We start from the raw sequence: 17,962 nt of genomic DNA on the forward strand, positions 1-17,962 counted from the left end.
GACATCTGCATTTATGGTAAATAGACACAACTGTTCTTTGCTGTCCTACAGATTACTTCAACAGGAACAGTTGGTATTTCAGTGGTGCTGGCATTTTGAAGTGCATGTGAATGTGAGATGCTAATTTGCATATGTGCACTGTGTGCAGAATATTATGGTTACACAATGAGACAAGACCATGTAATCTTTCGAAATTGGTATGCACGCATATCTACGTTATACCAACCCTTAGCCACTATGCACCAACATTTATGAACTGAAAGACATTTTTCAGCAGTTACTGTCAAACATGCATGAATATGGGCCATTTTCTCTGGCACTGAAGAAGTCCACTGATGTATTCTACATCTATCAAATGGTTGTGCTTGTGCATTTCAGACAAAAAGAAGAAATCATAACTGCTTCTTTTTGTAATTTCTGTGAAATGCAAAGCAACTTTCAATGCAATTTGCCTGTCACTTGTCAATGCCAAATTACTTTTGTTATAGATGAAAAGGGTCCTTTGATCACTCTACCTAGTTATTTAACAAAATTTAATAAATGCATACATACATACATATATACATACATAGATACATATTTAGGGATGAATGTTCTGATGAGAAGAGATGTAGACTCTGTAAAATGTATATCATTTAACTGCATAATTTATCAGGGAGCTCTGTAGGGCTGAATGAAGATTCAGTAGTGTCTGTTGTCATCAATATTATTGACTACATTTGGGCAAAGGCATTAAATCACTGACAGGTTTGTGCTTTCCTTGAAGATGTACCTGGGTACAGAATATGTAAATAAAGAGAAAAAAATATAGACAAACCATTCTGTAAAAACTTCACAAAAGACTCAACCAAGCTAGAATCTTCTATATGTAATACCTTAAACCTCCTATAGTGGAGGCCTATGGGAGATATGGACATTAACCCGTAAGGACATACCAGTGATGTTCTTCGTGTTTCACTGCTGTAGTCCAAACCATTGGGTTATCCATGCTGTGGTAGCCCTCAGTTGGTCCGAATACCAGAGTCAAGGTTTTGTGCGTCAGCTGCTGTCACTTGCTGGGTGACATCAGGTCATCCGAGCTATAAAGGAGAGCAGGCAATGCCATTACCCCAGTCTTTATTGCTGTAGATACTGTATCAGAAGCAATTCACAATAGTGCCGGTCGGCTGTTTCCATATTTCGAACTTCAGCTGAAAACGTCTAAAGCTAAGTACCCCATTGGGGATCCTTCCTTTTTCTTGCACTAGCCGATGTCTGAAAAAGTTAATAACTGTTTTGCCTGTGGAAAGCAAATACCACACCGAGATTTCCATTCTTACTGTGTCACTTGCTTAGGCCCAGATCATGATGCACCACGCTGTCGGTTCTGTGCTCTCTTTAACACTAGATCTATTCATCGTAGAGCTCTGTTTGTAGCCAGTTATTTTCATCTTCAATCTCCAATTACTGATACGGCATCCATCAGTCAGCAAACTGCAGATCTTCGGAAAAAAACATAAAGATAAGGATAGAGACAGAATGCATAAGGCCAAGCCTTCCAATGACACCACTGCTAAAAGGGTCATCAGTTCTTCAAAATTCACTGAGGTGCTTTTGCAATCCTTGATGCCCAACTCGATTACTTTTCAGGCCTCTACTGAGATCCTTTTGGAGTCCTGTATGCCACAGATGACTACATCATCTAATGAGCTTTTGGCTGTCTCTGCCTCTGTTGGGTCTGGAGCAGCTATGTAGGCACCGGGTTCCAAGGATACTGCTCGCACTTTGGAATTCACTTCAAGGTCTTTTACCTCTATTCCGACTAACACACTGAGAGCACCAAGGGATACTCTTCAGGCCAGACTTGGAGCAACTCCAAATAAAACAGCAAAAAGTCTCCATTCCACTACTCCTCCCCATCCTCAAACTAGAACGCTTAAAATGGCGGAGGATCTCATCACTTTCAACTGGGGTAATCAGGCCACTCACATCCAATTGGATTTAGACTCAGAGGGATCTGACTCCTCTGTTTTTGAAGAGGAAAATCCTCTTACTGCCTATAAAGACTCAGATGCAGAAGAATCTATTATTTCTGTATCACCTCTGGAGGACTTTTCCTTTGGGGAAACCCTCCACACCCTCAGGGAACTCTTCCAATGGGAATCTAAAGATTTCCCTCAATCCAAGAAAAAACTAAGAGAGTTTCTGGACCTACCCCAGCACAGGCCTCTGGCCATCCCACCCATCTTGGAGGTGGTCGATGATGTTTACCAAGAATCCAACCTTACCTCTGACACCCTTCCACCTGCCTCCAGAAAACCTGATGGGTACTACAAGGTACCTGACTCACATAAATTTCTCTACAGAAATTCTATAGCAAATCCAGAGGTGATTACTCAGGGACCTAAGGAAGTTAAGGCTACCTCTGTTAAGAATCCTACTCCCTCAGACAAAGAATCCAGGGCCCTGGACAGATGGGGTAAAAAGTATATACCTCTGCAACTTTAACTATAAGGGCTCTCAACTGTCAGTTCCATATGTTAAAATATCAACAGCACACTTTGGAACTTTTGAAACAGAACATTTCTGCTTTTCCAGATTTTGCTAACAATAAAGAGATAGCAGAATTACTGCACTCTTCATCTCAGGTGGCAAAGCACTCTTTGCACTGTGGATTTGACACCCTAGAAACTTCTAACAGGGCAGCAGTGATAGGATCTATTATCAGAAGACATGCATGGCTAAAAGAACAATGTCTCCCTGATCACGTCAAAGCTAAAATCATGGATGTACCTCTTGACAAAGACTGCTTGTTCGGACAGAAAACTGAAGAGATACTTAAAAAGATGGAAGACAAAGCAAAATTGATGCAGACTGTTTAAAGATTTTCTTCAACTACAACCTCCTAGGTTCAGCAGAAAATTTCCCTCTAAACACTGGTCCTTTCCCGCACCAAACAGGCAGACAAAAGACAAAACCAATAGGGACAGACCCAGCAAGACTCAAACTCGTGGCCAGCAAGGAACTAAACAGTGGCCCCCCTCAAACACTAGAGCAGGGAGGTCAAAAGCAATCCTGTATGGAAAAAACTCTCATTGACTACCTTTCCCATCTCTGCCTTCCTCCACCACACCAAAAGCTAGGAGGAAGGCTATCTCTATGCAGAGAAAATTGGAACTCTATAACAAAAGATCAATGGGTCTTAAAAATCATTGCTCAGGTGTACAAATTCAATTTCCAAGAACAACCACATCCAAGAAGGTACCCAGACCTACCTCCAAACCAGTGGGCAGAAGAACTAAAACAAGTGCAAAACCTAATATCCTTAGGGGCAGTAGAACCTGTACCTCCAGAACAAGTTGCAAAATGATTTTATTCCAGACTATTCCTTGTTCCCAGGAAAGAGGGGACTTGGCATCCCATCCTGGACCTATCCTTTCTCAACAACTTATGGTAATCCCAAAATTCAAAATGCTTACCTTACAACAGCTTCTACCAATGCTGCCAAACAAAGCTTGGATGGTCACCTTAGACCTAAAGGATGCTTATCTGCACATAACAATAAGGGAATCATGCAGAAAATTCCTGTGCTTCAGAGCAGGATCACTACACTTTCAATTCTCTGTTTTGCCCTTTGGCTTATCTACTGCTCCCAGGGTATTCACCCAAATGTCTAGCTCCTGCCATTGCCTTTTGCAGGCAAAACAGTGTACAGATTTACCCTTACCTGGACGACTGTCTCATCCAGGCAGATTGCAAGGAACTGCACCTGCAGCACCTCTCATTTGTAAAAACCCTATTCACCTCTCTGGGGTTCACTATCAACCAAAAAAATCAAAACAAACATGTACTAGGAAAATCATATTTCTGGGGGTCTTACTGGACACAGAACAGCGAATGGCCTTTCTATCCCCAGAAAAACAAAGCTTCCTACCAAAATACTTCACTACTCTAGCCTCCCAAGCCCAGCTTTCTGCCAGGAAGTTCCTACAAACTCTAATGGCCTCATACATCCTCCTGGTACCTCTGGCCAGACTATACATGAGGAAAATTCAGTGGTACTTAAAGAACCTATAGTGTCAACATTCACAACCTCTGGACAACTCCCTGCCTGTGATCCCTTGCATAAGATCCAAGATCCTCTGGTGGATCCAGGCCTGTGCTCTGAACAGGGGACTTCCATTCACCCTCCATCCATCAGACTAAACCATAACTATAAATGCTTCCGACATAGCCTGGGGTGCCCACCTAGAAGGCAGATGCACCCAAGGTCTCTGGGATGCACAAATACTACCCTTGCAGATCAAACAAAAGGAAATGATAGCAGTACAAAACTCTCTGGCATCCTTCAAATCCTACCTCAAACCAGGGGTTCTTCTCATAAAAACAGACAACACCACAGCCATGTGGTACATCAACAAACAGGGAGGGACTCAGTTTTACCCCCTGTGCAGACTAGTCATGAACCTGTGGCTAGCAGCCTCATCCATGGAACTACAATACCTTCTGGGCATCAACAACACCTTGGCAGGCCACATAAGCAGAAACCTGCTGGACCCACAAGAATGGCAAATCCACAGAGACATTTTTCTGCAAATTACCCACACATGTGGGACCCCTCCAGGTGGACCTCTTTGCCTCTCATTTAAATCAAGTATAGAAATTCTGCACCAGGGAGTACCATCACCTGGGCTGGAAGGTCGATGCCCTGACCTTCTCTTGGAATACCCTCTTTGTGTATGCATTCCCACCTCTACCTCTCATTCCAAAAATATTAATCAAGATAAGGGAGGAAAAAACCAAGAGCAATACTCACTGCCCCAGATTGGCCCAGACAGCATTGGTGCCCACTGCTGCACAGCCTATCTCACCAGCCCCCCTGGCAGCTACCTCAGATACCACACCTGCTATCCCGGGGAGGTGTGAACAATGCTGCACCCTGACCTTCTGACACTCAAGCTCTCGGCATGTCTTATTCTACCAAAACCAACAAGAAATCTATGCTAAGCAAGCAAGTCCTTGACATCCTCACAGAATCCAGAAGGCCCAGCACCAAAAAGTCTTACGCTGGATAATGGAAAAGATTCTGCTCCTGGAGCCAATCCAAGGGGGCAGACATATATCTGCCCACCATTCATCTTATTCTAGATTATCTTGCTGAGCTTCTTAATAAGGGTCTTTCCTTCTCCTCCATAAAGATCCATACCTCTGCCATCTTGGCACACTTTGATACAGAACAGACATTGTTCTTCCACCCTCTTATCAAACAATTCCTTAGAGTGCTTATAACACCAGGCCTCCCAGAAGACAGCCCACCCCAGCCTGGGACTTGAACTATGTTTTAGAAAAGCTTACTCTGTCTCCCTTCGAGCCTGCAGCATCCTAAGAACTAAAGTACCTCTCTTGGAAGACTGCCTTTCTCCTGGCTATTACTTCAGCCAGGAGAGTGTCAGAGCTTAAAGCCTTAATGGCCACTGAGACATTTATCATCTTCCATGCAGATAGGGTCTCCCTGAGAACCAATCATTCCTTCATCCCAAAGGTAGTTTCAGATGTTACCCTCAACCAGGCCATCCACCTGCTCACCTTCTTCCCTAACCCTCAGAACAAGAGGAAAAGGATACTGCATTCTTTGGATGTGCACAGGCAACTCAGATTTCGTCTGGATTGTACAAAGCCATTCTGTAAAACTGACCAGCTCTTGGTCAGCTTTAAAACAGGGGCACAGGGGAAATCAATATCCAAACAGACCATTTCCAAATGGATAGTACACTGCATCCAATTTTTCTACTCCTTGCATGGAAAACCACTCCCTAGAACCATCAGAACCCATTCCACTAGGGCAACCTCTATTTTCACAGCATTCCTTGGAGGGGTACCTACCAAGGACATCCAGGAAGCTGCCACATGGACTTCAGACCACACCTTCACCAAACATTACCATCTGAACCTATTCTCAAAAGTTAGGGAGGGGACCTGACAAATTCTACAGGGCATGCTTATTCCAATCTTGAGTTTGTCAACCTTCCCTCCTTCTCCTCAGCTTTTTAATAATCTTCCTGCAGCTTGATGAAACAGAGAACATAGTACAAGACACTTACCTTAAATGTAAAGGTTGGGAAGTTTCGGGAGTGTGTCACTGCAGTCCTCTTTCCCTCCTTCCCTGATATCTGCTGTCCTTAGAAGCACATGTTGTATTTCTAGGGATCTTAGCCTACTAATTATTATTAACATTGGACTTCTTTTGGTTGGTTAAGCAAGAAAAAAAAAGGTAAATGTGTATGCCTGTTCTCTTTTATAGCTCAGGCAACCTGATGTCACCCAGCAAACCCAGCTGATGCACAAAACCTTGACTCTGGTATTTGGACCATCTAAGCGCTACCACAGCATGGATAACCAAATGGTTAGGACTGCAGCAGTGAATACACTTGAACATCTAGATTTATGGTAAGTGTACACAACTGTACTTTTCAGTTACATGGCTTCTGAATGCCCATGGCTTTTTACTTTTCTAATCTTTATGGGTATTTTCAAGCTGGCCAGTTGTTGTATCCTAGGCAAGACACAAGCCATATAGCCAATGACTACTGCAACAGTTAGGAATCTGAATATCTACTGTTATGATAAGTGCAACCTACCTAGCTGTACTTTCTTTGGAGAGAGGCAAGCCCCCTCTAATATGGTGGCTCTGCTTTCACACTCCTGGACTATAAATATACTGCCTCTGAAGTTGCACAAGCTCAGAGAAAATACATTTATAGACAGAGTCTGTGTATTCACTGTATTACACTGGAAAAGACAAATGAGCATAATGAGCTATGAGCAGTTAAATATAAGTAAATAAAAAACATGCCTGTGGAAAATCGAAGAGTCTCCACTGTTTCAGTAATGCGATCAGTGGACTGAGTTTTAACAAGGTGATACTTTCAACAAGATGTATCTGTCAATCTGTTAGCAGTATGCAATAAACAGCAGGAATGGAAGCACCATTTTGAAGTGTTCATAGCTGAAGCAGTACCATATTAAAGAACATGACAGCTTTATTGCAATCTTTTTACACACAACAGCAGTGATGCAACTGATACAGAACTGGCTTAGCTATGAACACTTAAAAGATATTTGCTATTATCCTTGTCACTGATAAATCGTATTGATGACTGAGTCATTTTCTGTCTTTCTTTTGAATCAACATGCTATGCTTGTGCATGCTCACAAGCTAACACAAAAATGCAGATCCTTTGTGCCACAGCAAGAGGTACTTCTAAGCACCCATTCTTCTTTGTTTAATATCAGCTTGGCTTGTCTGTTGATATAGAGTACAAAATTACTGTTGCACTATGAATAAATCAGGACATATCTGTCAGGTGTGAGGAGTAGTGCTAGATTTCTGGTTTGTTCTGCTTTATTTTAGACTATCTAGTAAACATCATGGATTCTGGTAGTTTGAATTCCTTTATACTAATTTCAGTATTTGTAACATTCCTTTTCAGTTGTGTCTGTGACAGGACCCATGGCTAGGGATGTTGACAGCCTGGCTCTTTGCATGAAAGCACTTTTGTGTGAAGATATGTTCCATTTAGACCCTGCAGTACCACCTCTTCCTTTCAACAATGAGGTAATTCTTTTTCAACATCAAAAATAAACATAATCTGTATATACATTTATCTTTATGGGATCAATAAAGAGCTGCTATCTGTGAGACATTTAATAAAGGACGCATGCAGAAACATATTTTTTTTTGTATATTTTTGGAAGATGAGTGAAATTACAACCTTCTTATCTTTCAGCAAACAGTTGGAACAGTACCTTGGTTATCTTCTCCATAAGTTTCCAAATTGTGTGACTCTGAGCAAGCCACTTAACCAGACATTGCTTCAGGGCTAAATGTGAAAAAAGCCCATGGAGATCAGTGCTCTACCCCAGAAAACAAATACAAAATAAATATATAAGTAAATTTCTCATACAGTCTTTTCAGCAATAAATTTCTGATACAGTCTTTTCAGCAAAACAGTTGTGTTTTCAGACAAGTCCCAGCTACATGCCCTGCCAGGCCTCTCCTTAATTTTAGTGAACAACAAAAGATGTTTTTAACCTGAGTTTAGTCTCAGGCCACATCCACAAAAAGCCATTACTGGACTGTTATACTCCATACATCGTCCATGTTTGGATAAAGTCCCTGCTTTACTCAGACTGAACCTATGATTGAATAATTCACTTCTTGGTTTGCTACTTCTAGGCTACCCCTTTTTATACATCATAGAATAGTGGTTCTATTCTTATTAACTAGCTAATGCATTCAGTTCTGTTTCTATCTTAATACAGGAATATTTCAGGCATAAGGTACCCTTAAAGGTATATTCTCTTTACTCATACAGAAGACATAACAGTATGTTAACTTGTCAGTTTTGCATATTTTTATAAAACAAAAGTAAACTGTAGTTTGACAGTCAGCAGATATTTGGGTTGAAGGTGTGACATCATTCTGGTGAAGATTGCTGAATTCTTTTTGAAATGACAATGAACAACAAATCCAGAAAAAATGCAGTTTAATGTGTCATTATGATAGGTAATGCCCTTGGAGGTTTTATAAGTTAAATTAATTTAAGCTAGAGTGGCCTTTTTTTAGTTATGTCACATTGTTATTTTACTTATTTTACTTATTTTTTCATTACATTAACAGGCTGTCATTTTATTTATTTTACTTATTTTTTCATTACATTAACAGGCTGTCATTTTATTTATTTTACTTATTTTTTCATTACATTAACAGGCTGTCATTTTATTTATTTTACTTATTTTTTTCATTACATTAGGCTGTCATCTTGACAGAATTTTATAAGTTGGAATAGTAAAGAAGCTAAAAAAAAAGCAATTTTCCTTCTTGATCAAAATATCCCTTTTTTGGGCGATTACTTTGATTACTCATTTACCATTTAGTCCCTTGTAAAGTTATGTATCCAAACAAACTTGTCAAACTTTTATCAACCCATGTTTATCTTTATACAAAGTACTTCCTTAAGATTAATGCTTCTTGCACAATGTAGCACTTTCATTTTGTCTTAATGGCTGTTTATTTGTCCTTCACATTCAGAGTTTTACCAGACAAAGTACATTGGAGTTTAAGTATATTCTACAGTATCACAACTGCAATGCATTACATTGGAAATATTGTTACACAAAAAGTCTGGCTGAATGATAACTTTATAGAATAACCCCTGGATTTACTAAATTTCTGTGCAGGACTAATCTAGTCCTGCACGGAAGCGGCAGTTTAAGAGGAGGATGGCAGCATGCCATGCATATTAATGAAGGTGCACTGCCTGAACTCCTAATGCTACAGGGAGTGTGGACGAGTGCAGGGGGCATGTCTGAGAGCAGAGCTCTCAGAATAAACACGCCCCTGCAAAGTAGAACATAAGAATGTGTAAATAAATGAGCGAGACTGCTCACAATGTCCGCATATCCCCACCAACAGACCCCATGTGTTCAACAGTAACAGTACAGTCAAATAAAACAAAGAAACCCTATTATTTATTTTTTTTTAAAAACACCGAGTACAGCTAACCAGAAATGCATGGGTTTGCCCAACACCTAGCTATGGTTAAAGCAGCTGAAAAGGCTGAAGAGGATAACAAGGAATATATATGCAAATGAAGTAGCACAACAATAGTGGAGTGGTTAGAGCATCTGCCTAATGAACAGGTATTCCTGGATCGAGTCCCACTGCAGCACAAATCATTTTCAACGGAAAATCTGTATATGAACATAATTTTACATTGTTTTGCCGTATAACCTACAGAATAACAATTAAATGTGAACTGGACTACTGCACGAAATGCACATGTGAAGTGTTAGTATCATAATGAATAAGGCACAAGTAAGTAGGTCTAAGCACAAATAAGCAGTGGTAAGCATGTCCAAGTGCATTTGCGTGGAGGTAAGCATTGCCCACACAGAGTAAAGCAAAGTAGAAGCTGAGTGTAAGAAACTGTAACCGGAGGTTAGCAGTGCTTACCGTCACGCAAACCCGTGCAAACCTGCTTACAACTGCTTTAAAGTGCCTTAATCACTCTGGATCCAATGGCCCAAGTTCTGTCCAGCAACAAAATAAACTGCCTCTGCAAGGCTCAAACCCAGAACACTGTACACTACAGTCACAGTAGTTAACCACTAAGCCATCATAGCAATAGATAAGTGCGATTAAGGCCATACATCCCATACACCCACATGGATATATATATATATATATATATATATATATATATATATATATATATATATATATATCATGTATACAGATATACACACACACACACACACACACACACACACACACACACACATATATATATATATATATATATATATATATATATATATATATGTGTGTGTGTGTGTGTGTGTGTGTGTGTGTGTGTGTGTGGGTAGATATACACAGATATATAGCTATGATAGGAAACAGTACACAAGAATGACGTATGTTCATAGGCTATGCCAATGGAAGTGAGGGGCCCAAGCAAGAATCATGTAACACATAGCATGACCCCCCCCCAGCTGGACAGAGGAAACATACACACAAACCTACAAACAATGTAAATAGTCCACTGCTCCCCAGACCACAGGCAGGATACAACTGGGGGGTACACAGTGCACCTGTGAAATCTAATCTTGGAACACAGACAGGAGCGTCCCTTGTGGGATGCCCAAACGATTTACATATTATGGAAGGAAGCTGATGCGATGACCATTCTGGCTGGAGTGTGTACATACCCGGAATACAAGGGTGGGAAAGCCTGATGACCCATGGGTCAAGACAACGTATGACATGGGTCCCGTGAAGTGGAGAGTGGGCAGTGTGTAGTGGTGTGTTCAGACCCGACCTGCACCCAGTGTAAGGATGGGTGCTGTAGAGGTGGTGCAGGTGGGGGGAACTATGAGTAGCTTGTTATGGGTCTAGATATGCAGGTGGTGGCTGAAGTGGGTCTATATGTACAGCCCCAGGGATGTAAGCAAAAGTGGTCATTGGGCAGAGGTGTAGCCCAATGAGCAGACACACCTGCTATGAGTCCCACTGCAGCAAAGTCTAATCTACATGGCAAGGAATGGAATAACCAGATGTAGATGTATATATGTAGAGGTATGTGTGTGTATATCTACCCATAGCTACATGGAGATATACCTCTCCCTCTCCGTAGTACAAATGTATGCATACAGAGACAGAATACATATACATACCCACATATAGATATATACATATGCAAACACCCATACACCCATATGTTGTTAGATATATATAGACAGCAATATATAAATATATACATGTATGCATACATATGCAGGTATATCCGTATATAGTAATGTAGATATATGTGTGTGTGTGTGTGTGTGTGTGTGTGTGTGTGTGTGTGTGTGTGTGTGTGTGTGTGTGTGTGTGTGTGTGTGTGTGTGTGTGTGTGTGTGTGTCTGTGTAAATATACGCATGTATATAGCTAGGATGTGATACAGCAGTTCCGAATTACCTATGTTCACAGGCTGTGAAAATGGGGGTGGGGGGGCCAATCAACAAACGTGTAAAATGTAGCATCAACCCTCCCCCCCCACATCTAGACTGGTGAAACATACATACACACAATAAAAGTAAACACACCACTGATTCCAGGACTGCAGGCAGGATACTACCAGTGGGAGAGACTGCCAAGTCCAATCTTGAAGCAAAGACATGTATGTCCCTTGTGGGACACCCAAAAAGTCAAACATATTTGGGATTCCTGCCATTACACCGATGTCGAATGGCAGGCCATGCATGTTCCCAGTTTACAAGGTAGGGGAAGCCTGATGATCCATGAGGCGAGACAACATACGTGATGTGTCCCGTGAAGTGGGGAGTGGGTAGAGTTTTTTGGTGTGGCCAGACCCGACCTGCACCTGGGGTAAGGAAGAGTGCTGAAGACGATGTGTGGATTGGGAACTATTGGTATGAAATTATGGGCCTAGCTGAGCAGGTGTTGGCTGGAGTGGGTCTATGAGGACTGCCCCAGGGATGTAAGCAATAGTGTGCATTGGGCAGGGCTGCCACCCAAAGGATAGCCCCTACCACTACAAGTCCCACTTCAGCACAGTCTATTGTACATGGCAAAGAACCGAATAACCAGATGTAGATGTACAACTGGAGAGGTGTGTGTGTATATATACCCATACCTACATGGAGTGAAACCTCTCCCTCTATGTAGTACCATTGTGTACATACATAGATGGAATATAATTAAATACCCACATATAGATATATACATATGTAGACACCCATACATCCATATGTCATTAGACATATATAAACAGCAATATATATATATATATATATATATATATATATATATATATATATGTGTGTGTGTGTGTGTGTGTGTGTGTGTGTATGCATACAAATACAGATATATAATATATATGTATATAGATATGTAGAAATATATATTTATATATGTGTGTAAACATACACATATATATAGCTAGGATATTAACTGAAGTATGTATTTAAATCACATCTGTTAACCGGGTGAGTCTAGCTGAGCTTCTGGCTCATTTTCAGCACAGACCCGGGGAGAAAAGCTCCTCAGGACTAGAAAACAGTTTGTTAAATAGTAGTCTAGAGCATATATATACATATATATATATATATATATATATATATATATATATATATATATATATATATATATATATATATATATATATATATATAGTTATATATAGTTATATATAGATATGATACACCAGTTAAGGATTACATATATTCATTCCAATGGGGGTGGGGGTCCACTCAACAAATGTGCAACACGTAGCATCAACCCCCCCCCCCACCTAGACAGGTGAAACATACAAACACATGATTCAAGTAAACACACCGCCGCTTCCCAGACCACAGGCGGGATGCTACCAGTATGAGAGACCTGACACATCTGATCTTGAAATAAAGACATTAATCTCCTTTGTGGGACACCCCAAAAATTAATGATAATCGGAGTCAGTCCCTGTAATGATTTATCTAACCAAGCTGTATACTTACATGGACCAGTAGGTTGTGTAAGCCTGATGACCCATGGGTTGAGACAAAGTACGACATGGGTCCCAAAACTAGGAGAGTGAGCAGTGTGTAGTGGTGTGGTTAGACCCCACCTGCATCCACAGTAAGGATGAGTGCTGTAGAGGAGGGCCAGGTGGGGGAACTATGGGTATGCCATTATGAGCCTAGGCGTGCAGGTGTTGGCTGGTGCAGTTGTATTTGGACCGCCCCTGGTATGTCGGTAATATTGCAAATTAGGCAGAGCTTACGCCCATACCTCTCAACCTCTAAGAGTTAAACCACTGGACAGAACCTAAACCATTGGGGGGACAAATAGGGACAGAAAGCACATATTCCACTTCCAACCTTAGAAAGCTGATAGAACACTAGGTTATGCATTCGCATGACTCGTCTGAAGGATGTAGAGTCTGAAACCCAATTACTTGTCTGTATTTAATGGCATCATTTCCCAGGTATTTGCCTGACAGGTGCAGATTGTAAGAGGAACACACCAATATTATGAAGCAAACTCTGGGCAGGCCGCGGATTCTGTACAGTCAACAGGCATGCTTACGTCTAATGGGTAGCCATTCCCGATATGGGTTCCACCACAGCACAGTCCAGTGTACATGGCAAAGTACGGTATAACTCTATGTGTTGTTGCATTACCCACTACACAACACCTATGAACACATGGTCACAACACCCCACTGTAGGCATGTAAGCTGATGTATGAGGCATTGCAAGGTATTATTGAAGTCCTCACGCTCACTCAGGGTGTGAGTGTCTCACAGCAAACACCAAATGCAGTGCATATGCACAGTTGTTGTCGTAGACAACATGGCCAGCTGTGGACCTTCCCTGCAGCCATCCTGCACATCCCTGGATAATTCCCCTACTAACACCCCCCTTTGTGCCCCATGCACACCATGTACCTATAAGCCCCTGTTCCATTCCTCTTAATGTCTACGGGTACATGTAGGTGACACCCCCCCCACTATATTGCCAGTATCTGGAACCCCTAGTATCACAGCTGTCCCACAGGACACCTGTAACTAACACATGAAGGAACACCACAAGAATACCTGGAGCAGCACAGGCTCACAACCTTGTGAAACCCTCCCCCCACCTCACACTCTATACCATGACATCAACTAGTGATACCGACACCTCTTGTCCTGCCTCGCATACAAATACCAACATCCGACATACCTTCCCTATTGCTCATCATCCAATTATACCTACAGGCTACTGTACAGTTACAATGTTACCCCCACTACCTACCTATCTACCCCCTAGCTATTTGCCTCTACTGTACCACACAGGTATAGAATATGTACACCTACCCGGAATACCTGCACGTAACCTATCCTGACCTGTGAAACAGGAATCCAACCTCACCTTAAACTGACCTTTGTCAACAGTCATACCTGACATGTAAACCTGACCTAAGCATGGATAATACCAACAGTTTAACGTAAACTAAGCATGTTTAATGGAGGATGTAGCTATGTTATGTCTGTTACCTTCTATGAATGTGATCACCCCAGTATTAATTGGGATACGTAGCTGGGGGTCAATGTGGAGCTCTACACCCCGGGCCACCACTGACAATGGACAAGCATACAGTCCGAGTGTCCCAGTTGACAGATGTGAACAAAATGCATGATGTTGTGCATGTGAATGCGAGAGCAAGCGGGTGTAAGCCTGTTTGGCCGCTGGTATGCGAGTACCACACTGGTGAAGCAATGTAAAGGCTAAGTGAGGGCAAGATGCCACAACCAGAGGTCAGTGATGCTGTGCTACACGCAAACAAGTGCATACCCACCTACAAATGTTCTACAGTGCCTCAGTCACTCTGTAGCCAACAGCTGTTGTGGCCATTAACAAAATAATCTGCACTGCCAGGTTGCAAATCCCCGTCCCTGCACACTATAGTAGACATGAGTTCCACTAAGGCATGACGTATACACATTCAGTTGCTGTGATCACAAAGACATCATCCAGCACAGGCATACAACAGTATAGGAAATGTATATGTGTGTAGATTAACACCAGAACACGTGTCCACTGCTCAACCACAGAATTATGAGCAGTCTATGTGCAGCACAGAACAGTGCCTGTTCAACCATACTGTGAGAACAGTAGTCCTGCATAATGCCAAAGGAATAATGATATACAGTGCACACCATGGGGGTGTATGAGCGTGCTTCATGCGCAGTATGTCACACATGGGGCATTGGTACTGTGGAACTGGGAGATGAGGCTGACCAGGTGTGTGAGCAAACCTCTGCTACACAATACCCTGGTAGAATGCTACCAGTGGGGGAAACACTGTAGACCAGCTAGGTCTACTCTTGACACAACAACAGGTCCGTCCCTTGCGGGCTGAACCAACAGTTGTGGGTCACATTGATGTCACCACCAGTATCAGAGGAGGATCAGGGAAGATTGGTACATATGTGGACTAAATGGATATGGGGCCTGCAGACGCTTGGGTGGGGACAGTATACTGGAGGTGTACTGAGACGTGCAGAGAGGGAAATGTCTGGAGGTGTAGTATGGCAGGGCCAGCAACCAGGGAATGGATGTATGCTGTGTACATGGAGCTTGGGGGCTGGGGGAAAGGAACATGTGTATGTCATTATGGTAGACATATGCAAATGAAGCAAAACAGCAATAGTGTAGTGGCCAGAGCATCCGCCTAATGCACATGCATTCCCAGGTCGAGTCCCACTGTAGCACATCCTATTTTCCATGTGATATCCATATGTTACCTCCATTGTGCTGTATAACCTTCTAAGTAACATTTATATTTGCACAGGAGTACTGCCTTAAATGCACATGTGAAGTGTCATACGGACTAAGGCACTAGTAAGCATGTGTAAGCGCATAACAGCTGTAGTACGCGTGGATATGCAGTTATAAGTGTGTGTACGTGTACTTGCTTGGGGGTAAGCATTGCCTACATAGATTGAGCTAAGTAGATGCTAGCTGAGTGTAACGTAATGCAATGTGAGCTTAGCATTGCTTAGCTCTGTGCATATATGCGCACACCCGTGTGTGACCGCTCAAATGTCCCTAACTCACTCTGTATCCGACAGCTGGTGTTTTGCCCTGGAACACAATATACAGCCTGTGGAAGGGCCACACCCAGGATGCTGCACATCATACACTACATTATTTACCATTAAACCATGAGAGATGTACATAACCACTCATTCCACATACATATCATCTAGCACAATCAGTCAACAGCACAGGGAATGTAGTAATAACACACCACACAACCTCGTAATGTATGAATCACGGACATAGTGAGCCATAATGTGGGTACAAATAGGGATATCTGTCATATCCTGCTCTAATACACTTCAAACATTGCAAGTTACGCAGGTATATCTGGTAGAACACATATATTACTGGAGATGATGCGTTTGAAACACGTGCATGCCTGCATGAATGACTGACCTCAGTCCTAAGGTCATCCATGTCAATTGCGAAGAGAATGAGGTACAGGCCACACAAAAAGGGCAAACATGCATGCACATATGGACAGCTATACATCTGTTAATGTAGAGAGATTGACAGCTATAGGTATATATATATATATATATATATATATATATGTGTGTGTGTGTGTGTGTGTGTGTGTGTGTGTGTGTGTGTATGACTCACAAATAACCATATAACAGCAATTGTACAGAGATAGATTAATATGTTTAGTGTATATATATATATATATATATATATATATATATATATATATATATATATATATATATATATATATATATATATATATATATATATATATATATATATATATTTATATGGATACATATACATAGCTAGAGCTATCTCAATGTCCAGTTCTCTCCCTCTATATATGGGGGTGTAACATATGTACTTATGCAGATATATATATATATATATATATATATATATATATATATATATATATATATATATATATATATATATATACATACAGATAAGCATGTGTATATGGTTTTCATATCGGAATGACTCCTGGCCCACGCTTTACAACATAACTGACCATGAGCACAGTTAATGGGGGTGGGGGAACACATGAGAGGCACCTGGTAATTATTGCAAAGTAACCTCCCCCAGCCCTAACGGATATGCGGCGCAAACCAATATCCAGCACATGCAGTACTTGACAGCAGGACCCACCGCAACACAGCTACAAAGTTATCCATGTCACCTGTACATGTCAGGCCAATATCTGTAACATATCTTTCAGATATGCCATTGTACCATAGGGAATGTACTATGTTGAAGGGCTACACATTACAACAGTACAGATATGCACACACATCCATACATTGACGATCATGTGCAGGCATATATATATATATATATATATATATATATATATATATATATATATATATATATATATATATATATATATATATATATATATATATATATATATACGATATATGGGATATATGGGTACATACACATATACACAAAGGGTATTAATAGCCATACATGTGTAGCAGTAGTGTGGACATACTGGGTGAAATGTATGTCCCCAGCCACAAGCCCTGTAACCGGTACTTGTGACATTTGTGGTGTGGCAACAAGCCCCACAAAGGTGATACTTACATTGCACATATACCCACTCACAATTCTAAGGACATGACATGACACACAGGTATGTATACATAGACAACCTTTATTTGTGTACCATACAATAATGTATGCCATTACTGACAGCACATGGATGTTGATGTATATAACCAGTGATGTATGCAAGGCCCACACATAACAGTCAATGCAGACAGTGTGGATATATATCATACTATGATGTGTAGCCTAAGCCCTTCAATTCGCACAACAATTGACAACCGATTTGCCTGCACGATACATAACAGTCAACAATATCAGATGTAG

The 17,962-nt window shown here is 41.3% G+C and overlaps 1 protein-coding gene across 1 annotated transcript in view; it reads left to right on the forward strand.

Moving 5' to 3' along the window:
* LOC122813538 (vitamin D3 hydroxylase-associated protein-like) overlaps nucleotides 1-17,962 on the forward strand; it is a gene marked incomplete in the record, with an annotated part of 1,040,187 nt that overhangs the window by 803,099 nt on the left and 219,126 nt on the right. Inside the window, 1 exon segment of the mRNA XM_044085913.1 lies at nucleotides 7,470-7,594. Within this exon segment, the coding sequence (XP_043941848.1) occupies nucleotides 7,470-7,594 (125 nt within the window).

Source organism: Protopterus annectens, chromosome 10.part0 (genome assembly GCF_019279795.1).
Source record: "Protopterus annectens isolate FY-2018-M chromosome 10.part0, PAN1.0, whole genome shotgun sequence".
In the NCBI taxonomy this organism is placed as follows: domain Eukaryota; kingdom Metazoa; phylum Chordata; order Ceratodontiformes; family Protopteridae; genus Protopterus; species Protopterus annectens.